The sequence below is a fragment of the Orbicella faveolata genome, unplaced genomic scaffold (genome assembly GCF_042242905.1).
Source record: "Orbicella faveolata isolate gen_17 unplaced genomic scaffold, um_ofav_v1 contig_24, whole genome shotgun sequence".
Taxonomy (NCBI): domain Eukaryota; kingdom Metazoa; phylum Cnidaria; class Anthozoa; order Scleractinia; family Merulinidae; genus Orbicella; species Orbicella faveolata.
Genome location: NW_028301552.1, coordinates 19,994,367 through 20,017,663, shown reverse-complemented (window position 1 = coordinate 20,017,663; position 23,297 = coordinate 19,994,367). Strand labels below are relative to the sequence as shown.

General features: G+C 39.9%; 1 protein-coding gene and 5 pseudogenes across 1 annotated transcript; 5 read left to right on the top strand and 1 right to left on the bottom strand.

Moving 5' to 3' along the window:
* Positions 1-286: 286 nt before the first annotated feature.
* Positions 287-2,097, top strand: LOC149110815 (uncharacterized; annotated as a pseudogene).
* Positions 2,098-5,124: 3,027 nt separating this feature from the next.
* On the bottom strand, positions 5,125-6,594 carry LOC149110814 (uncharacterized; annotated as a pseudogene).
* A 193-nt stretch (positions 6,595-6,787) lies between these two features.
* LOC110044075 (uncharacterized) lies at positions 6,788-8,623 on the top strand (annotated as a pseudogene).
* A 2,164-nt stretch (positions 8,624-10,787) lies between these two features.
* On the top strand, positions 10,788-12,543 carry LOC149110813 (uncharacterized; annotated as a pseudogene).
* A 1,510-nt stretch (positions 12,544-14,053) lies between these two features.
* On the top strand, positions 14,054-14,897 carry LOC149110812 (uncharacterized; annotated as a pseudogene).
* A 1,210-nt stretch (positions 14,898-16,107) lies between these two features.
* On the top strand, positions 16,108-17,868 carry LOC110044056 (uncharacterized). The gene has a single exon (XM_020749577.2). The coding sequence runs from the start codon at positions 16,196-16,198 to the stop codon at positions 17,432-17,434; it is 1,239 nt and encodes a 412-aa protein (XP_020605236.2). The 5' UTR covers positions 16,108-16,195; the 3' UTR covers positions 17,435-17,868.
* The last annotated feature ends 5,429 nt before the right edge of the window (positions 17,869-23,297 follow it).

Below are 23,297 nucleotides of genomic sequence, written 5' to 3'. Positions count from 1 at the left end.
CATTTAAAGGTAATTTTGTATGTGGCCAAAATAACTCAAAATACCGTGACTGAGCCCCTTTAATGCAATCAAAATAGCAAAATGTATCAAAAAAACAGAAACCAACGATGCGCGGTACGCATCAAGTTTTATGACTGATATTACCAATTGTGCGCGATACGATTCTAGCGAAGATATCAGTTTACAGACATTCAATGACAACCGAAGACAGCTCTGAAACAACAGATTTTCGATCCTAACTGCTATGATATAAACAGCCCACGAAACAGTCCATTGAAACTTTTATTTTTTTTTTTCTTTGATCGAAAAATGATCGAAAAATTATAAGGAGCACCTCATAATTAGTGCTTTGACCAACTTTCAGAATGAAATCTTGAGTAGAGTGACAACCGATTGAAGAACACTCGACATTAATATATTTATCCTGTGGTCGTTACTTTTTGCAAACGAGGAAAACCACACAAAAGCGCTTTGACGTCACTGATATTGTCGCTATAATTAAAGAAAACGACATAATTTAAATACATCTTCCGCTTTCGTGCACAACCCGGAGATTGCGTAAGAGTTTTTGTCTTATTTCACTCGCTTCTGTTATCTGTTCATACTTACCGCGATGGATTTGGTTTAATAGCCACTGGAACTGTGAAGAGTTTACAACTTTTGCGATGGGCAAGAACGAATCTAAGTTACCTCAAACATGTACGACAACCGATGGTTTGAAAATGAATTCTGTCTCACTGGCGAAAAACCTGCGTCCTTCTAAGTTCAAAGACAGCGAGCTTGAAGCACATCCGGCCAAGAAATTGTTCAAGCGTTACTCGGATTCCTCGGAAGATATGGTTCCTGCTTTGGGCTCAGTGGAGAACATTTATTGGTTTGGAGATTGCGGATTGTTTTCCGCAATTATCACAGCCTACAACAACCACTGGAAACTGCGAACCTCTCCAGATGACTGGTGGCTCTGTGTTATCAAACGAGTCGCCTGCGCCATCGACAAAAACGCCATGAAAGAGTCCGTTCGCAAGATGTTCGTTGATCACGAAGGAAAGAGGTAGTAATGCCCGATACGAGCATCTATACTGCCGACTACAGCTGGATCTTTGATCAAATAGCGAAGGGAATACAAGAGGACGTGAAAGTACCTGAGTTCGGGGATGGAATGACGGCAAATTTCAGCACCACAACTGCAGTGCAGAAGATCGTTTCGCAGATTACATTGATGTATTCAGTTCAAGAGTATTTCGACTTTAAAGTCGTGTACAGCTGTGGAATCCCTGCAGTAGAGATGCTAGGTATTGAAGACGACTGGAGCAAATTACAGTGCAAACTGAAGGTACTGCGGACACTGCTTGAACCCATAGAGGACGATCTTGGTTTGCCGTCGGAGTGGTGGGATCTTGTGGAAAAAGTGTTCCGCGAGTTGCTGTCTACTTACCAAGGAAGACCAGATAAAGAATGGTGGAGTCATATTATTAGCTACCAAAAGAGGTTTGGGTCAGGTGAACATGGTTACAGGGGCTGGATTACCGACTTTCTGGAGGGGACAGAAGACCTCATTGATATTGATGAGATGGCGAGCGGCCTAGTTAGCGTTCCAATCATCCTCGAAGACACTGTCCGTTGTGTGAAAGACGACGCCACACTTGCAGCAGGAATGCTGGGCTTCACTCTCCACACTGATGAAAACAAAGAGTTGTCTGCACAGCCATTCCAAGGCTGGTCTCTTCTGCTGTCTAAAGACTCGCCATTTCTTAAGTAAGCTCCAGAACATAACGCAAACAGAGTAATTTAAGGTGCCAAGTGAAACAGTTGAACAGCTTCAGTCAGTGTAGTTTTCTTAAAGTAGATTGTGCGAACGAATGCGACATACTCATAGTGACTTCAATAGTAAGCAAAAGAAATACATCTTATACGTTTGAACTCGCTGAAGAAACAAATTTCAGAAATTTCAACTCGACAATTATTTTTCTGTGTAATTCAGTTGTTATTACTTGTTCTTTACTGTTAGTTAGGATGGAAAAGCTATAAAGTGATGTTTTTCGATGTTTTATGGCGCTATACCTGTTTAGCAAATCGCATTAAATTATTTCTCTCGGATATGCATTTCTAGCTTTCTGATTGGTTCACTAAATCTCTGTTACCACCCATTATAACCCGGGCCATTGTACCTGTGCTTGACCGTATGTAGCGTAGCTGCTTTAGCACTCTAGTTAAGTTTGCTACCTTACAATTGGGTCTTGTCTTCTTTCACTTCAGTGAACTCGACTGATTCTGAGTCTGCAGTCTTGATGATGGCAGCCGCGTAAACAATCAACTCTTGCTTCATTTGACTTGAACAAGGCGTATGATTTTCAGTTAAATCTCTACTTCCAATTTTCCCGTAAAGTAACTACTTTATGCTGTTTGTCACTTTTTTAGAATTTAAAATTTGGAGGTGATTATGCGAAGAACATGTCAGAAGAAAACTCTGTCTCTCTTGGTTTCCTAACAAGCTTCAGTCAGCTCAAGAAATGAACAACTCGCGGCAAATTTTCCGCCTTTTCACAGGTACCATGTCCACATCATCCAGTTCATTAAGAATTTGAAAAAACGCGCAAAGTTTGTCATAATTTAATTCGAATATCTATCAATGGTCACTTGAATGGTCACAAAAACACCATTGAGTGTTCATAAATATTTAGTATCAGCCAGAATTGAAGGGCTGGATACACAACCATCTCCAACCAAACTATAACCTAAAACTCGACTGAAGTCGAATTTTAGGTCATAGTTTGGTTTTTTGACTTCTTTTGCTCTGATTTGCCAGATTTGTTAGAAAAAGACTCAACCTCAAGATGTTGATTTCATTTAAAAAGCAGTAAAATGTTGATTTCACCAAGGAGAAGGTTTCCGGGGTTAGGATTAGGGTTTAGTTTAGTGTCATTCAGTACGGTTAGCGCTCCCGTTGTGGTTTTTTAAGGCAACTAAAAACAACTGACCATAAGTTGATTTCAGTAATACGGTGGAACCCTGTTAATACGGTCACCAACGGGCCATGAAAATTTGGCCGTATTAACAGGGTAGCCGTATTGAGAGGGTAAGGTCAAACCTCACGACTGGTCTAAATTGAGTGACGTCTAAACAGATATAACACAGTTGCACTTCTAAACAACTCTTCTGTAAAAAGCATTCGGAAAGTGGATACAATTTTTAAAAACATGTATACTTGAATCAGTATATGGATTATTAACAAGGAAAAGATGAGCATAACTGGTTTGAGTGGCCGTATAAACGAGGTAAAATTAAAGGATTAAGTAGGTTGAGACTCAGAATGTGGCCGTCGGCCGCGTTAACCCTTTGAAAACCAAACTTTCGCCAAAAAATACCGTTTTTAACCGTTAAGTCAGGTTTTTTAGCTGCCATGACGCTAAATAAGGCTAAGTTTTGCTAAGAAAGCTTTTTTTTTTACTAAAAGGAGAGATTTTTCGAGGATTAGGTACAAAATTGAGCAAAATTTCAATTACGGGCATGCGCATAAGCCAGAATTTGGACTATGAATTACTTCATCGAGCCAAATTTTGCTTGTTAGAGACTAAGAATGGTCAATTGGACCATTTAAGGCGAAAAAGAAAGTTTTGGTGAAAATTTGTGCTTTTCTTTAACCGGCGTTTCGCCGGGACAAGAAAAAGTGGCCGTAGTAACGAGGTGATCTTATTAACGAGGTGACCGTAATTAAGGCGGGGTTCCACTGTAATTAAATAGCCAAGTTTGTTAGTTTTCCTGTACCAATAAACGGTACTTATCCATGTTCAGCACTTAAATAAAACAACGAAACTAGCTTGTTTCACCAGTCAAACCGAATACAAAGATCAATGTTGATATCATTAATAAACATAGTCAAAGCTGCTCAAGGGCCAATAAATAAGGCTGACCGATCAAGCCTTCTGTGCAATATACGGTCCTCCATACATCTGGTCCCTGATCCCAGAAGTCCGAAACACCACAAATCGCGCCTATTTACAATAAAATCAACGAAAGTTGCATCACAGATATCGCTTCTTGTGAGTCATTAACTTTTTGAAACTGAATAAAGGCTGAGGAACTCCTGTATCCATATTTTACACAAATCCATTTCCTCTACTTATATTCTTGCAATTCCAGTGCCACGACTCACTGTCGTTTACTAGGCCACGGAACGTCCACAGAACGTAATCGCAATGCATGCCGCGAAACTTGTCTTTAACTCAAGCGCGAGAACAGATGGCCGCAGATTTTAAGAAAAGTGTTATCACTCTAAAACCTATTCTCTCTTTCCAAACTTTGACACCGGCAACACTTGCTGTCATCAAATCAAGTTTGAGGAAAAAATATATTTTTATTAGATAATTAGTCGCACTCGTCTATAATCGTCAATTGATATAACATTAATTGGCATTAAGTATGTGAAAGAATGTACATGTAACCCATAAGATGTTGTTTCACCCTTGGTACGTTGAACTTGTATTTTCATTAAGTCCTGAATTGACTGTAATAAACAATAAATTAAACATATGTCATTTCTACAGGTGGACACTGAAATCTGCAAGCAGACATTTGCCTGGTTTACCAAGTATGGAAATATTACCAGATACATGAACCAACATTGATTTTTGTCTTATTGCCTAAATCTGTGTGACTTAAAATTAAGAAAATAGAGGAGAAAATGAAAGAAACAAGGTGATTAATAAATTATTGTCCTTTTCGCAATTCATTAGAGCATACTTGCACGGACTGAGGTATAAAACACGGACTAAGCATTACGGACTGGATATAACACAAGGACTGAGGTATAAAACGCGGACTGCAGATTACATGCGGCATAGCGACTACAGTCCGTGTTTTATACTGACCAGTCGTAATATGACTGAATACATGTATAAACGAGAACAAACCCTCTCGTATGCACGTGCTTTGCGATCAGTTCATTTGTTTTCGCCCCTGCTGAACCAAACAGCTCAGGCACAAAATGCTGTTCCTAGAATTTTTGCTTTTTAACATACCAAACCTACCAGTACTCGAACGCACCCTTCAATCTACGATTACTACCACTATTATTAGATAGTTAGTCACAATCGTCTAATGATATAATATTAATTGGATAAATGACGTAAGTCTTACGAATTTTATTCGAGTTGGCTCATAGTAAATGGTTTGAACCCAGGAGTTTCAGAAGTTCGCATAGTGTGATCGTCGGGGTGAGGGTAGTTCTAAAAGGAACTGCTGTTGGTGACTGACGTTTCGACAACCTCAGCGAAAGTCATCTTCACAGTCAAGTGAAAAGCGTTTGTTAGTCGATGATGTTATAAGTCTGGTCCGTTGAAAGTGATTGGTCAGATTAGCCATAATGGTATTGACTGAAAGACTCGTCTAAAGTTTGTCATCACTCATTGGTCGGTTTCCATCCGTCTATTGTTAGTCAAATTGGTCGGTTTTTGGACCGTGTATTGTTCGTCAAATTAAGTCGGTATGTTAGAAGTCCCTTTGTCGGTTTCGTTTCCATCGTGGATAAGTCGTTTGAAGGCGCCGGTAGTTCATTGTTGACATCTGTTAAGAGGCGTTTGTTCTAAGTTAATGTACCAGCTTTCCAGAGTCAGTCGTTGAAAATAGTTTGTGCTATAGGTTAAGCAGTGAGCAGAGTCCCAGTCAATGTTGTGGTTTGTCAGTTGATGATGTACAGCAATGTGATTGTTGGCATTACCATTTTTCGTGGCTCGTTTGTGTTCAGTCAGTCTCATGTTAAGGTTTCTGCCAGTCTCACCAATGTAGGAAGCCTGGCAGTCGGAGCATTTGATCTTATAAACTGCTCCCTGTCTGTGGTTGGGTTCGTCCCTGTCTTTAACGTTGGTCAGCAAGTGTCGTAACATAGTTGTAGGTTTGTGGGCTACACGGATGTTGTAGGACTGTAGGATCCGTGAGATGGTCTCAGAAGTGCCCTTTATGTAAGGTATAAACACTGTAGTAACAGGCGTCGGGTTCCAGTTCGTTGCGTCAGCTTCAGCAGATCGGTTAATGTTTCGTCTAATAAAGTCAGCGTGGTAGTTGTTCTTGTGAAAACACGTTCAAGGTACCTGTTTTCGTCACGTAAGATGTCCAGTGCGTCACAAACTAGTTGCGCTCGTCTCGTCAAAGTGTTTATAGTCGTGGCTTTGTGTGAAGTCGGGTTGTAGGATGATTCGTCAAGTAATCTGTCGGTATGCGTCGGTTTTCTGTACACTGTCGTTCGCAGTTCTTTGTGGTCGCGGCTTAATTACCAAAGAGTCTAGAAAAGAAAGTTTTCCATTTTCTTCGATTTCTTTGGTAAACTGGATGTCGGCGTTCTCTTCGTTAAGGTGGTCGTAAAAAGCGTCAATTTTGTCTTTGTGTACGGCAGTAAAAGTGTCGTCAACGTAGCGTAAGAAAAGCGGTATATATCGTTTGTCGGCAAGTTGCAAGGACGCGTTCCTCCACGTGTTGCATCACAATTTCTCCGGTAACAACAGAAACAGGCGACCCCATGGCTGTTGCAAGTAACTGTTTGTACTGTTTACCGTTGTACGGAAAGTAAGTCGATGTAAGGCACAGGTTCAGTAAGTCAATTTGAAAATTTACACCAATCAGGAAAAGTAAGATATTTTGAATCGAGAATAATCACATCCATCGATAAACTACGTTCTGAAAATATTGGAACAGTGATAAAACATTCTGATTGGACTACTTTAGTTCTTGCTTCTCTCACTTGTTAAGACACGATATTTGCACCGCATGTTAACTGGTAGTTGTGGCCCGAATATATCATTCACCTTTATAAGTACGCACCAGGTTCTAAGATTAGTTGCAAAGCAGACATCAACTCTTTCATTGCGAATATATAGTGACAGAGTCTAAGGTACACTTAGATCCCTGAACTGACCAAGTATTGATCAATTAACTGTGAACAGCAAAGTGATAGTGTGGCTGTTATAAGTGTAACATTATAATTAATGATTAAGATATAATAATAATACGGCGCTTCCGCTTTCGAGAAACTTAGAGCGTTTTCTCATTGTGCTCAGTCGCCTCAATTATCTGCTCCTATTACTTCCCGTGGTGGATTTGGTCGAAAGAATTTACAACTTATAAGATGGGCAAGAGCGAATCGAAGTTACCTGCAGTTAGTTCGTGTATGACAGGCGACGGTTTGAAAATGAAAACCATCTTACTTGCAAAAAACGTGCGTCCATCTAAATTCAAAGATAGCAAGCTTGAAGCACTGCCGGCGAATGAATTGATCAAGCGTAACACAGATTCCTCTGCCGAAGATATGGTTTCTGCTTTGGGTTCAACGGAGAACATTTATTCGCTCGGTGATTGCGGATTGTTTGCAGCCATTATCACAGCCTACAACAACCACTGGAAACTGCGAACCTCTCCAGATGACTGGTGGTTCTGTGTTATCAAACGCGTTGCATGTGCCATCGACAAAAACGCCGAAAAAGAGTCCGTTCGCAAGAAGTGCCCGATATAAACATCCATACTGTGGACTACAGCTGGTTCTTCGATCAAATAGCGAAGGGAGTACTAGAGAATGTGAAAGTACCTGAGTTCGTGGATGGAATGACGGCAGATTTCAGCACCACAACTGCAGTGCAAAAGATCGTTTCACAGATTACATTGATGTATTCAGTTCAAAAGTATTTCCAGTATAAAATGTTGTCTCGTTGTGGAATCCCTGCAGTAGAGATGCTAGGCACTGAAGAAGACTGGAGCAAGCTACAATCCAAACTGAAGGTACTGCGGACACTGGTTGAACCCATCGAGAACGACCTTGGTTTGTCGTCAGAGTGGTGGGATCTTGTGGAAAAAGTGTTCCGCGAATTACTGTCTACTTACCAAGGAAGACCGGATAAAGAATGGTGGAGTTATATTATCAGCTACCAAAACAGGTTTGGGTCAGGTGAACGTGGTTTCAGGGGCTGGATTACCGACTTTCTGGAGGGGACCAAACGCATCATTGATATTTATGCGATGGCGAGCGGCCAGGTTAGCGTCCCACTCATCCTCCAATTCCCCCGTGTCAAAGACACCGCCACACTTGTAGCAGGAATGTTGGGCTTCACTCTCCACACTAAAAACACTAAAGAGTTGTCTGTACAGCCATTCCAAGGCTGGTCTCTTCTGTTGTCTAAAGACTCGCCATTCCTTAAGTGAGCTCCAGAACATAACTCAAACAGAGTAATTCAAGGTGCCAAGTGAAAGAGTTGAACAGCTTGTAGTTTTCTTAAAGTAGATTGTGCGAAAGAGTGCGACATACTAGTGACTTCAATAGTAAGCAAAAGAAATGCATTTTAAACTTTTGAACTCGCTGAAGAAACAAATTGCAGAAATTTCAACTCGACAATTATTTTTTTCTGGGATTCAGTTGCTATCACTTGTTCTATAATTTTAGTTAGGCTGGAAAAGGTTATGTGCTATTTTTCGATGTTTTATGTCGCTCTACCGGTTTAGCAAATGGTATTACATTCTAACTATCGGACATGCATTTCTAGCTTTCTTATTGGTTCACTAAATCTATGTTACCACAAATTTTAGCTGTATTTGACCGTATACAGCTTAGCTCCTATACCACTCCAGTAAAGTTTGTCTCGTCTTAACTTGTCTTGTTATACTTCAGTGAACTCAACTGATTCTGAGCAACATAATCCGTAGTCTTGATGACGACACCCGCGTAAGCAGGTCACGAATGTTTGCTGCATTTAACTTGCACAATGCGTATATATTCTTATATTCTTGCAATTCCAGTGCAACGACTTCATTGTTGTTTACTAAGCCATGGAGCGTCCAATGAACGTAATCGCAGTGCATGCCGGGAAGGGTGTCTTCGACTCACTCGCGGGTAAAGATTGCGGTAGATCTCAAGACAAATTTTATTCGTCCAAAACCTGTTCTCGCTTTCCAAACTTTGACGCCGGCAACGCTTGATGTCATCGAATCAAGTGTGCGGAAAATAGATATTATTATTAGACGATTCATTTCAATCGTCTAAGGATATAACATTAATTGGATAAACCACGTAATTCTTACGAATTTTATTCGAGTTGGCTCAATATTAAAATTTACGCCGATTAGGAACCGAAAGATATTTTGAATCAATAATAATAACATCGATCGATAAACTACGTCTTGAAAATATTTGCACTGTAATAAAACATTCTGAATGGCTTACTTTAGTTCTTGGTTGTACCACTTGTCAAAACACGATATTTGCACCGCATGTAAACTGGTGGTAGGAGCCCGAATTTATAAGTACGCATCAGGTTCTAAGGTTAGCTTGCAAAGCAGAAATCAACTCTTTCATTACAAACATATAGCGATCGAGTCCAAGGTACACCAAGATCCTTGAACTGACCAAGTATTGATCGACTTTGCACAGCGAAGTGATAGTGTGGCTGTTATAAGTGTAACATTACATATATATATATATATATATATATATATGTATGTATGTATATATAAAAGTGAATAAATGTTTGAAAGAAAATTCGCCCTGAGTGGGATTTGAACCCACGTCCCCCCGCATACTAGTCGGGTGTGATATCCACTACACCATCAGGACAACCGTGCTGGCAACACGGCAATCGAAGATGTGATTTACGTGGCATGGAACGTGGTCTCCCGGGAAATTTTCTTTCAAGGTGACAAGGTAGGGGAAGCCTATAACTCCGTTTTGAAATCCAACTAAGGATCAAGTTCATGATACACGACCGAAGTCAACTTAGCGGATGACAATGGAGGATCCACAAGGGATACAGGCTACTTTCAAATTAATATATACTGTATATGAGAGAACCCCTAACCCTGTACACCCCAAGTAATCATATTTTAAAGTGAATAAATGTTTGAAAGAAAATTCGCCCTGAGTGGGATTTGAACCCCTCGTCCCTCCCGCATACTAGTCGGGTGTGATATCCACTACACCATCAGGACAACCGTGCTGGCAACACGGCAATCGAAGATGTGATTTACGTGGCATGGAACGTGGTCTCCCGGGAAATTTTCTTTCAAGGTGACAAGGTAGGGGAAGCCTATAACTCCGTTTTGAAATCCAACTAAGGATCAAGTTCATGATACACGACCGAAGTCAACTTAGCGGATGACAATGGAGGATCCACAAGGGATACAGGCTACTTTCAAATTAATATATACTGTATATGAGAGAACCCCTAACCCTACACTTCAATGATACACTTCGGTCGTGTATCATGAACTTGATCCTTGCCAGTTTGTGAAATTTAACGGTCATTCGTTGATATTGCCTGATGAGTGTGGTCATCCTTTGACCATACGAAACAGCGTTGTCGCAATAAAACGATGAATTGAAGTCTTGCTACCATTGTTTATTATATATATATATATATATATATATATATATATATATAACATTATGGCATCCCTGTTGGCTCGAAGCATCTTAACTTTTTATATATAACATTATATATATATGTATGTATGCATGCATGTATGTATGCATGTATGCATGTATGTATGCATGTATGTATGCATGTATGTATGTATGTATGTATGCATGTATGTATGTATGTATGTATCTATGTATGTATGTATGTATATAAAATCGTTACCAGAACTTTCAGGCCAACAAAGGTGTCACAGCGTCAGGAGGATCAGTAAAGAGAGATAACCTTTCTAAAAAAGAACGGGTGGCGCTTAAAGAACTTAAAAATTCTAATGTAAGTGATTCGTATACAAGACAAAGGCTCTCGATTTGTATTGATGACAAAGAGTACGAGGAAAAAATGTTTGGTCAGCTCAACAACCGGTTACATTATAAATCTTTGCAATCGGATCCTACTTCTAAGCATTTGGCATTAGTAGAGAGTTGGTATTCTAAATGACTAGGTAAGGGCGAGATTTCTCCCGATGTAGGTAAGTGGGTTTTGAATAAAGAAGCGAGACCAGGAGTTGCCTTTGGAAATATCAAAACGCACAAAACGGGCAACCCCCTCAGACTTATTACATCTTGTTGCGGCACGGCAATTGAAAACTTATCGGCCTTTACAGAATTCTATTTACAACCACTTGCCCGAAAATTACCATCGTTTATTAAGGACACCACCGATCTGCTTAACAAAATAGAAGATCTAAATACAAGCGGCCCCTTTCCAAATGGCACCTTACTGGTTTCGTGGGACGTGGTTTCAATGTTTCCTAACATCGATAACAAACTCGGCCTCACTGCAGTGAGGAAGGCTTTGAATGCTAGAGAAAACAAATTTCCATCCACGACTTGTATTTTAGAAGCTGTAAAAATTTGTTTGAAAAGTAACCATTCTGTTTTTAAGGAAAATTTCTTTCTTCAAAGCCATGGCACAGCTATGGGTCCAAAGAATGCTTGCAGTTATGCCGACCTAGCCATGGGCGAAATTGATCTCAAAGCTAAGTTTTCTGATCCGATAAAGCCGTCCTTATGGTGGCGGTATCGAGACGATGTTTTTGATCTTTGGCAGCAAGGCCTTCCTGCCCTACATCAATTTACGGATTACAATAATTCTCTGTATCCTACCATTAAATTTGAGTTAGTTTTTTCTGAGCGTGAGCTTCACGTACTGGATCTTACTTTATATCTTATCGATGGGTTTATTAAGAAAGATGTCTATTCCAACCCTACAGACAGCCACTTATATCTTCCACCTTCTAGCTGCCATCCTAAACACGTTTTCAAGGCTATTCCTTTTGGAGTAGCCACAAGATTAAAAAGAAATTGCTCGGAGGAAATTTTTCTCGCCGAGAGAACAGCTGAGTACAAAAGGTACCTTGTTAACCAGGGTTATCCCTCTAAATTAGTTTCTGATCAATTCTCCAAAGCCTCCGCCATTCCTAGAAATGATTTACTTAAGACCCGTGGAAAGGAAAGGAAGAAATTATTTCCATTTGTGATCACATTTAATCCAAATCTACCCTACGTAGGCAAAATAATCAGAAAGCATTTATTCATTCTACAATCCAACCCCAAATTAAAAGAACTTTTCCCTCGAAGTTCTATCATACCATCTTTTCGTCGATCAAAAAATCTCAAAGAATTATTAGCACCATCTCGTTTCAAAACTGTCGAAGAGGGACAAATAATTCATCAAAACAATGGTTGTTTCAAATGTGATCGGAATAGATGCGGCCTGTGTCGAAATTTCTTCGTTGAATCCAAATCATTTCTTAGTTTTCAGATGGGCAAAAAATATACCATTCATTCCAGGCTTTCTTGTGATTCAAAAAATGTAATTTATTTGGCTTCTTGCAAGAAATGTCGCTTGCAATACGTGGGATCTACCACTACCGATTTTAGAATTAGGTTTCGTAATCAGAAGTCTGCTATGCTCACAAACAAAACAACTTGTGAAGTAGCAATACATTTTAACAAAATCCTCCAACTCTGAGGAGATCGATAGGCTTCTAATTACAAAAGAGGCTTACTGGAGTGCTCAGCTGTTCTCTTTGGCACCCCATGGCTTAAATAAAAGAAAGGAATTTCATTCCAAAAATAGAATTTATAATTAATTAAATCCTCTCCTATATCGTACGTTATTGATTGATCGTTCAAAGGCCCTTTTCTTGGATTTTGTCAGCCTTTTAGGTGTTGATTAGACTCAAAGGCCCTGTCAAGGGATCTTATTATGATTAATATTATTTAAGGGCCCCTCCAGGGATTTTGTTGCTAATTTACCCTTTCAGGCTCCAAAGGCCTCGTTTTGGGATTTTGTTACAGTTGATGTTTTCGGTTATATGTAAGGGAGGGTTTTACTTTTTCCAATGCTTGCCGCGTTGCCTCTTCGGTTATTTTATTTGTTTTAGCCAGTTTGGTCTTTTAGTTTTTAGCTTTTATCTCTCAGACTCCGCCGATTATTTTCATAATAGTTTGTTTTTGACTTATTCAATATTTTTGCGCTTTGTTGATTTTGTTTTTTGTTCTTTGTTAATTAACACCACTTTTTGCTCTTTCACGTGATTTTGTACTTTTATTAATTGTCACTTGTAATTACGTAATCACTAACACCTTAATCTTATTTAAAGCTCGTTTTTATTCAAAAGTTGTAATAACTGAAGAAGGTCTCTGACCGAAACGTTTTTTATTAAATTTTTTAATCTTTTTTACGTCAGAAGTTGTCCGTCCTCACAAATTTTTTAACTTGCTATCTATATATATAATGTTATATATATATATATATATATATCGATATAACTAACTGCAGACAGTACTATTTGGGCCTTCTGGGCCTCATCAGTGCAGTGCTGAAGACTAGGATGGAGGCTAAGCTTAAAAGAAAGCAGAGCTTTGTATGCCAGCGAGCTATATATCGATATATATATATAAAGTGTAAAATTTGATTTTCGTAGAACAGTGCTCAATACATCAGAGTAGAGCGAAGTATACAATGTGGGAGGAAAAACACAAATAAACTACAAGTTCATCCCTACAAGCCTGTTTCGTGGTTGCCCCTACAAGCCTGTTTCGTGGTTGCTTGTAGGGATGAACTTGTAGTTTATTTGTGTTTTTCCTCCCACATTGTATATATATATAGATAGATAGATAGATAGATAGATAGATAGATAGATAGATAGATAGATAGATAGATAGATAGATAGATAGATAGATAAGTTCAAGAAGTATATATATATATATAGGCAATTGTGGAAAACGAGGACGGACAACTTCGAGCGAAAAAAATATATATATACAGTAAAAAATCTAAGAAATCTAAAAAAAAAGTTTAAAATTAAAACTTTTTTAACTTTTTTTTTAGATTTCTTAGATTTTTTACTGTATATATATTTTTTTTTCGCTCGAAGTTGTCCGTCCTCGTTTTCCACAATTGCCTACAAATTTCATTACTCGAGGTTTGGACTACGAATCCTTTTGGATCCTTCTGGCGCGTGGCATCCCTGTTGGCTCGAAGCATCTTAACTTTTTATATATATATATATATATATATATATATATATATATATATATATATATATATATATATATATATATATATATGTATATATATATATATATGTATATAACATTATCACAGCCTACAACAACCACTGGAAACCACGAACCTCTCCAGATGACTGGTGGTTCTAGCATGTGCCATCGACAAAAACGCCGCGGAAGAGTCCGTTCGCAAGATGTTCGTTGATCACGAAGGAAAGAAAACCATCCAGGTAGTAGTGCCCGATGCAAGCGTCTATATACTGTCAACTACAGCTGGTTCTTTGATCAAATAGCGAAGGGAGTACAAGAGAACATCAAAGCACCTGAGTTCGTGGATGGAATGACGGCAGATTCCAGCACCACAACTGCAGTGCCGAAAATCGTTTCACAGATACTTTGATGTATTCAGTTTAAAACTATTTTTGTTATAAATTGGTGTTTGAATGTGGAATCCCTGCAGTGGAGATGCTAGGTACTGAAGACGACTGGAACAAGTTACAGTCCAAACTGAAGGTACTGCGGACACTGCTTGAACCCATAGAGAACGACCTTGGCTTATCATTGGAGTGGTGGGATCTTGTGGAAAAAGTATTCCGCAAATTGCTGTCTACTTACCAAGGAAGACCAGGTAAAAAATGGTGGAGTCACATCATCAGCTACCAAAACAGCTTTGATTCAGGTGCAATAGGTTTCAAGGGCTGGATTACTGGAGGGGACAAGAGAAGTCATAGATATTGATGAGATGACGAGCGGCCTGGTTAGCGTTCCACTCATCCTCGAAGACCCTGTCTGTTGTGTGAAAGACAACGCCACACTTTTAGCAGGAATGCGCGGTTTCACTGTCCATACTGGTGAGAGAAAAGAGATATCTGTGCAACCATTCCGAGGTTGGTCTCTTTTTATGTCTAAAGACGGGCCATTTCGCAAGTAAGCTCAAGAAGACTCTCCCTCAAGTAAAGTGTCTTCGTATGAAGTTACGGCAACCATATTGGTGACCCAAAACGATGAAACGTGCGGCCATGTTGGTGTCCAAGCCCCGTCCCGTGGGAGTTAAACTCTTTAGTTATATAAACACCTTCTTTTTAATTTATTACAATTAATTTGAATGGCTGCTGCCCCGTTGCTGAAAACACTCTATGGTGCCAAGACGAATACAGTGAAACCTGTATTAAGCGGACACCCTTGGGATCCTCGAGCTCACTAGTGTCCGCGACTGCTCATAGCACAATGTCAAGTCAATCAATGTATCAATCTGGAATAATCTACTTCGACATCGCTGAACAATGTTAAAGGAGTCTGAGCTGAGCTTTCAGAAGTAAAAAGGGCCCTGAAATGTTCGCTTGTTGCAAGTCCGCTGAATGAAAGTTTATTTTACAGTAAATATGGGAAGAAAATTTTGGGACTCAAGCTGGTGTCCACTTAATATAAATGAGGGTGTCCGCTTAATACTGGTTTCACTGTATAGCGTTTTCACATGACATCATGGTTGCCATATTGGTGTTCAGAAACAATGAAACGGCGGCCATGTTGGTGAACCAAAACAATCCTTTGAAAGTTGAACTCTTTTCTTATGTAAACACTTCCTGTTGTTCCAATAAATTTGCATGACTGTTGGCCAAGTGAGTAAGAAGGCTCTACTGTTTAACTGCGTGTAGATTTCTTTTCAGTACACAGTTGGCGCATTCGCACTAGACTACCAAGGCACATTGCTTTCTATTGCTCTACCTAATTCCTCCACTATTATTACTTTTATTATTAGATGATTGACGTCAATCGTCCAGTAATAATACAGAAATAAGACAAATGTCCTAAATCTTCCAAATTTGATCCACGTTAGCTTGTTATAAAAAAAATTAACTGCGTCATTTTAGCCTGTCGGAAACGAAGAAATCATTTGCATGAATTATAAACGCAGGACGTGTGTTAAAAGAAAGGACCCTAATTGATATTACACTTAGCTGTCAGAGCAGATATCAATGAAGGCCATAATTCCAACGTACAGCGAAAGAGTCTGACTTGAACTAACTTTAGCTAGAGTTATTAAAATTATGCATAGCAAACGTCAGTGCGACTGCAATATCAGTAAATTATGATTAATGATCATGACAAAACGAAAATGCACCTTCCGCTTGTGTCAACGTTTAAGCGGTTTCTTATTTCACTCGCTTTTATTACCTGCTAGATTTGGTTTTCTAGCTACCGTTGGACGAGTTTAGGTTAACTTATACCATGGCCAAGAACGAATCCAAGTCGCCCATAATCGGTTCCTGTATGACAGCCGATGGCTTGAAACTAAATTCTGTGGTACTCGCGGAGCACCTGATTCCCTCTAGGTTTGAAGACAGCAAGCTTGTCGCAAGACCAGCGAACGAATTGTTCAAGCGTTACACAGATTCCTCCGCCAAAGATATGACAGCCGACGCTTTGAAAATGGAAACTATCTTCCTCGCAGAAACCTTGCGTCCTTCTAACTTCAAAGATAGCAAGTTTGCGAATGAATTGATCAAGCCTAATACAGATTTCTCCGCCAAAAATATGGTTCCTGTTTTGGGTTCAACGGACAACGTTTATTCGCTCGGAGATTGCGGATTGTTTTCTGCCATTATCACAGCCTACAACAACCACTGGAAACTACGAACCTCTCCAGATGACTGGTGGTTCAGTGTTGTTAAACGAGTTGCCAGCGCCATCGACAAAAACGCGAACAAAGAGTCCGTTCGCAAGATGTTCGTTGATCACGAAGGAAAGAAAACCATCGAGGTAGTAGTGCCTGATACAAGCATCTATACTGTGGACTACAGCTGGTTCTTTGATCAGATAGCGAAGAGAGTACAAGAAAACGTGAAAGTACCTGAGTTCGTGGATGGAATGACGGCAGATTTCAGCACCACAACTGCAGTCCAGAAGATTGTTTCGCAGATTACATTGATGTATTCAGTTCAAAAATATTTCTCCTTTAAACCGTTATTCTCTTGTGGAATCCCTGCAGTGGAGATGCTAGGCACTGAAGACGACTGGAGCAAGTTACAATCCAAACTGAAGGTACTGCGAACACTGCTTGAACCCATAGAGAACGACCTTGGCTTATCATCGGAGTGGTGGGTTCTTGTGGAAAAAGTGTTCCGCGAACTGCTGACGACCTACCAAGGAAGACCAGATACAGGATGGTGGAGTCATATTATCAGCTACCAAAACAGGTTTGGGTCAGGTGAACATGGTTACAGGGGCTGGATTACCGACTTTCTGGAGGGGACCGAACGCCTTGTTGATATTGATGAGATGACCAGCGGCCTGGTTAGTGTTCCACTCATCCTCGGAGACATCACTAATCGGCGAGCAAAAGACAACGCCACACTTGTAGCAGGAATGCTGGGCTTCACTCTCCACACTGATGAAACCAAAGAGTTGTCTGTACAGCCATTCCAAGGCTGGTCTCTTCTGCTCTCTGAGGACTCGCCATTTCGCTAGTAAGCTACATAAGACTTCCCAAACGACATGATCGAAAGAGCCAAAATTAAATTTAATTTAACGGATGCGGCAAAATAGTGACTGTAATAATAAGCAAAAGAAAGAAAACTTCAATAGACACTTTAGAAACGGCGGCCATATTGGTGTCCCAGGCCAAACCCGTGGGAGTTGAACTCTTTTCTTATGTGAACACTTTCTTTGTTATAATCAAATTTGAATGACTGCTGGCCACGTGAGAGGAAACGCTCTATGGTGCCAAGACGAATTGCGCGTTTTCACTTGACGTTACGGCAGCCATATTGGTGTTCCAAAACAATGAGACGGTGCCCGTGTCGGCGTACCAAACCAAACTTTTATATAGTCTAGTCGAGCCTTTTTCTTTGTAAAAACCTACTTTTGCTCCAATAAATGTGCTTGATTAATGGCCAGGTGAATCTAAACGTCCCATTGTTGAACTGCGTGTGGTTCTTCTAAAGGTATATTGTTCACGTATGCGCACTAGACTGCCAAGGCACAATTGCTTTCTATTGCACGTCCTAATTCCGCCACTATTATTATTTTTATTGTTAGATGATTAATGTCAATCGTCCAGTAGTAAAACACTAATCGACTTATGTCTCATATCCTCTAAATTTGCTCTGCGCTACCTCGACCGTTAAGAAAAAATAACTGCTTGCATCATTTCGCTAATTCGCAATTAAGCTACATAAGGCTTCAAAAACGGCGTAATCTAGAGTCAAAACAAATAGTTTGATAGTTAGGAGTTTTGTTAAATTGTACAAATGCAGCCGAATAGTGACTGTAAAGATAAGCCAAAGAAAAGCGAACTTTATCAAATGGACATTTTGAACTCAAACAATCCAGGGGGTTGATTTTTTTTTAGCAATATTGGACTCTTGGACTCACTAGATATCTAGTTCAATGGCTTCACAGCCGATGTCTGCCATGTATGGATCTTTTTCCGCGTTTTTCGTGAGAAATGAGTGAAGTGCCTTGTTTATTTTAGCTTCAAAATTGGACACTATAATATATGTACATCATGACACACAGTACGGAATGATACAGTGTACGCTTGAACCTACCTAACTGCAGTCAAACCTCTATTAATCGGCCACCGATGAAGCGGCCATTTCTTGTTAAGCGGCCAGTTATCAAAGTTCCGAAATCTATGTCAGTAAAATGCTGTAAATGAAACTCCAATTACCCGGCCACCTTTTGTTCATCCCGATTTGGAGGTTAGCCATCAGATTTTAAAATACACGTAGTTTGACTTTCTTTTGGAAAAGACGATGACAGATGAAAGTCCGAACTGAAATAGTCAGAATTTCATGTTCATTATGATTGTCTAGACGAGATTCCATGTTCACTAAGCAATCAGTCCAATCTAAAAAATATTGAAAGTAGATGAACCTCTATAAGGTACCAACCCTATGAAGCGACCACCTCCCATTTCCTCAAAGGGGACCCTTTAATAGGGGTTTGACTGTATACCTGTATCTCTCCTTGTTATAAGGCAAATAAGACTTTGACATATTCCTTTCATCCACCCGGATATGTTGCTATGGACTGCAACCTCGATATGTTGGTATCGTGGATTACCGAGTTTCTGGAGGGGACAACAAGTCATAGATATTGATGACACGACGACCGGCCTGGTTAGTGTTTCACTCATTCTCGAAGACCCTGTCGATTGTGTGAAAGACAACGCCACACTTCTAGCAGGAATTCTGTGCTTCGCTGTCCATACTGGTAACACAAAAGAGGTGTATTTACAGCCATTCCAAGGCTGGTCTCTTCGCCATTTTGCAGGTAACCTCCGGAAGACTCTTCTTCAAATAGAGTGTTTTCACATGATGTCACATCAGCCATATTGGTGTTCCAAAACAATGAAACCGCGGCCATGTTGGTGTCCCACGCCAATCCTGTGGGAGTAAAAAATGTTTCTATACAAACACATTCTTTTGTTGTAATAAATCTGAATAGCTGTAAGCCACGTGAGTAAAACCGATTTATATTGTTAAGACGAAGAAATCATTTTCACATGACGTCATGGCAGCCATATTGGTGTTCCAAAACAATAAGACGGCGGCCATGTTGGTGTACCAAACCAATCGTTTAGGAGTTGAGCTTTTTTCTTATGTAAAGGATTTCTTTTGCTGGCTACGTGAGTAAAACCGGTCTATAGTTGAACTGCGTGAAGTTCTTTTTTTTTCAAAGAAGATTGTGCAGACATGCGCATTAGACTGCCCTAGCAAAATTGCTTTCAATTTCCCAACCTGATTCCTCCACTATTGCTTTTTACTATTATAAGGTGATTGATGTCAGTCGTCCAGTAGTAAAACGCTAGTCGTTTAATGTTGTACATGCTCCAAATTTGATCTGCGTTGTCTCGTTGAGAAAAATTAACTCCGTCGTCATTTAGCCAGTCAGGAACGAACTGATATTTTGAATGAACTATACTGGCAGGAAGCTGGCTAAAAGAAAGAGCACTAACTGATACTGCGCTTAGCTATCAACGCACTGAGATATCAGACTGATGTCGTAAATCCTCCAAATGTGATCCACGTTAGCTCCTTATAAAAAAAAAAAAATTATTAAATCCATTTTGAAATCACTGGTTATCCTTACAATCTGATTGGCTCTCACTGGTGGGATTTATTCACGAATCGCACTATTTTTTCTCTAAATCGCATCTTTTCCTCAGCCAATGAGAATGGGACAGTAAAACAAAACAAACAATCAGATTTCAAGATTAGCTCAAAGTAATCAATAAAATTTCAGGAAAATGAAAGGTAAAAAGCTATTGTGTGGAGAATTTTGCCACAACTATTGCCAAACCTTTGTTATTATTGCAGTTTTTTGGTTGTTTGTTTGTTTTTAAATTGACGAATTTAATTAATTACAGTTTCTGAATGCCGATTATGAGCTCCTCCAGGCTTAATACCTACTTTAATGGAAGTTTCCAGCTTTCCGTGTCCATTTTGACGAATATTTTGGCGATTTTTCTTCAACATCTGCTCAAGATCCGTATCATACCGAGTCCAGGAAAACATAAACAAACGAAAACCACACAACAACAAATTCAGAGCCATCTCAAGAAGGTAGATGTTTCCAGGTTTCCGGAAGTTTCAAACTAAGCAACAAAAGAGCTTAACTCTGTCGCTGCGAATAAACATAGTCAAAAGACGCCACACTGCACAAAATAGTGAATGAACGAACGTCTTACGAAGCCGGTGCCAGTCCCGCCATCTTGGAAACATCTTAAAACAAATGGCGCCGCAAGAACTTGACAAGGTCCTGAGTATTGAGTCCTACGCCGAGGTCACAAAAAGAAACGGAGATGATAACGAGCTGGACTCCCTTAAAATCATGCCATTGAACGTATTTAAAAGAAAAAAACTTACTATCCACTGGGCAACGTGCACTCGAGGGAGTTTCACAACTCGAAAGAAATCGATCGCATAATTACACAGGCTATGCACCTTCAAATTCCTTCTCCAAAGACAATGAAAAGTCTCAGCTTCAACCACAGAAGAAAAGAAGGCCTTCCATAATTGATTCAGGCGACGAGAATTGAACTTTTAGACCTGAAGTAGACTATTTTCGTTCTGACTTCAGAACTGCTTGTTTCTTTGTCATGCTCGAATGAGTTTTCGTCACATGACATCGTTTTGCATACTAAATGAGACGCAAAGAGGTTTCCGGTTCCGCTTTTTTAACAAACCGGCTACTGGAACAATGCACCAAAAATCTAAAATTTAAGGCGATAAAATTGTGCAATTTCAAAATGGATCTAATAAAGTGGCAATTGAACTTCGTATGGGAGGCGCGGTGGCCTCATGGTTAGTGCGCTCGTCTCCGGATCCAGCGGTCCGGGTTCAAGCCCTGGTCGGGGACATTGTGCTGTGTTATTGGGCAAGACACTTTACTCTCACAGTGCCTCTCTCCACCCAGGTGTATAAATGGGTACCGGCGAACTTAATGCTGGGGGTAACCCTGCGATGGACTAGCATCCCACCCAGCGGGGAGTAGAAATACTCCTAGGCGCTTCATGCTACAGAAACCGGGATAAGCTCCGGCCTGATGGGCCACTTAGCTCGTATGCAGACTTTTTTTGAACTTCGTGTCGTGCAATTTTGGTCTGAAATCATACTTGCGATTTCAAATCGAAATCACGCGTATGATTTCAGACCAAATTGCACGCCACTCAGTTCAATTACCATTATTAATCACATAATTTAGCCCGTCAGACATAAAGAAATGTTCGCATGAATGATAATCACAGGAAGTGTATTAAATGAAAGGGCCCTAACTGATATTGCACTTAACTATGAAAGCAGATGTCAATCAAGGCCATGATTCCAACGTACAGCAATAGAGTCGGACTCGAACTCAAATAAGCAAGAATTATTAAAACTATGCATAGCATGCGTCAGTGTGACTGCGATATCAGTAAATTGTGATTAATGGTCATGACATTAAAAAAATGCACCTTCCGCTTAAGGTTACAGTATACCTTCGGGTCGGCAATTTTCTTCAAATTTGGGTTTTTGGGTCAAAATAGAGGTCGAAGAATAATCTCTAATTTCTGAAAACAATTTTTGAAAAAGGCTAAATATTAGCGGAGAAATGGCGGTTTTACGTTTTCACCGGAAGTAAAAGTTGACCTCTTGATTGACAGCCCTATGGCGTGTATGCAATCAACCGAGGCGATTTTCGCGGGAATTACCTATATGGATGTCACGAATTGACTACTCAGTTGATCAGCATTGTTGTTCTGACTACCCAGCATTTTTGATATTAGGCGTGTCTCTATTAAGTTATAAGTAAACATAGACCACGTTTAAACCATGGACCGGTTCGAAAAAGCGAAAACAGCGAAGAACGAATGAAAATACATCAATGAGTGAAGAAGCGAAAGTTCGCCACGCCGATGAAGCTATAGTTATCGTATAAGGCGGGCAAATATTCGTGGTGAGAGGAAAGAAAGGTTCTGTAAAAATTTCGGAACTTGACAGCAATAACAGGGATGCTGACAGAGACTCTTCTGATGAGTCCGATATCGACGAATTGTCGGACTCATTGAGACCATTTGAAATATTATCCATGCACAGTTGCCCACAAACAGTTGCTCTCCGCGCTCTCTTTTGTTTGTTTCTTTCGCTCAGCCACTCTAGCGTTCGTATCCTTTTTAGTCTTCCCCATTTTGCCAGACCAGCTTCAAGAAAAACCGAGCTACAGAAAAATTATCTCTCTGTCTTCGGTTCCTTGAGCACATTACGAAACAGAAGAGTTTTTTAGAGATTCGCGCGTAAATTTCACCAGGAGGTTAACGGTAGTAAAGTTTCCCTGCACTGATTGGCTTAGTTACCTGAGAACCCAGTCGAAGGCGTTTGTGGAAAGAGTTTGTTCGCGAAGCAGAAAATTTTTCTTAGCGCCGTTTTCTCGAATAAATTTTTTCACTTGAAGCAGACACTTTAAAGAGTTATAACTCAAAGGGAATTTGTTCAATTGCCCTTAAATTTGGACAGTGGCTAGTTTAACATATAAACTACAAAAGCGTGACTGGGAATTGTTAATTTCGAAATACTTTTTCTTCGAGAGCGATTTTTGCACGATCACTCCACATGTTTTTAATCCTATTTCGAAAATGTTCTGTAACTTTTTACTGCAATTAAATATGCCAAAACGCAGACACGTTTTTTAAGCGCTTTGGGCCCTGAAACCGAGGAAAAAATTAAATTGGCGAAAAACGAAATTCGCTTTGACTTGTAGCTTTCGAAAGGTGATTCGGGCGCTCGCATTTAGTGGTCGTGAAAAATTCGACAATTCATTTTCCTTCATTTTCTTTGATAGCCAGCTC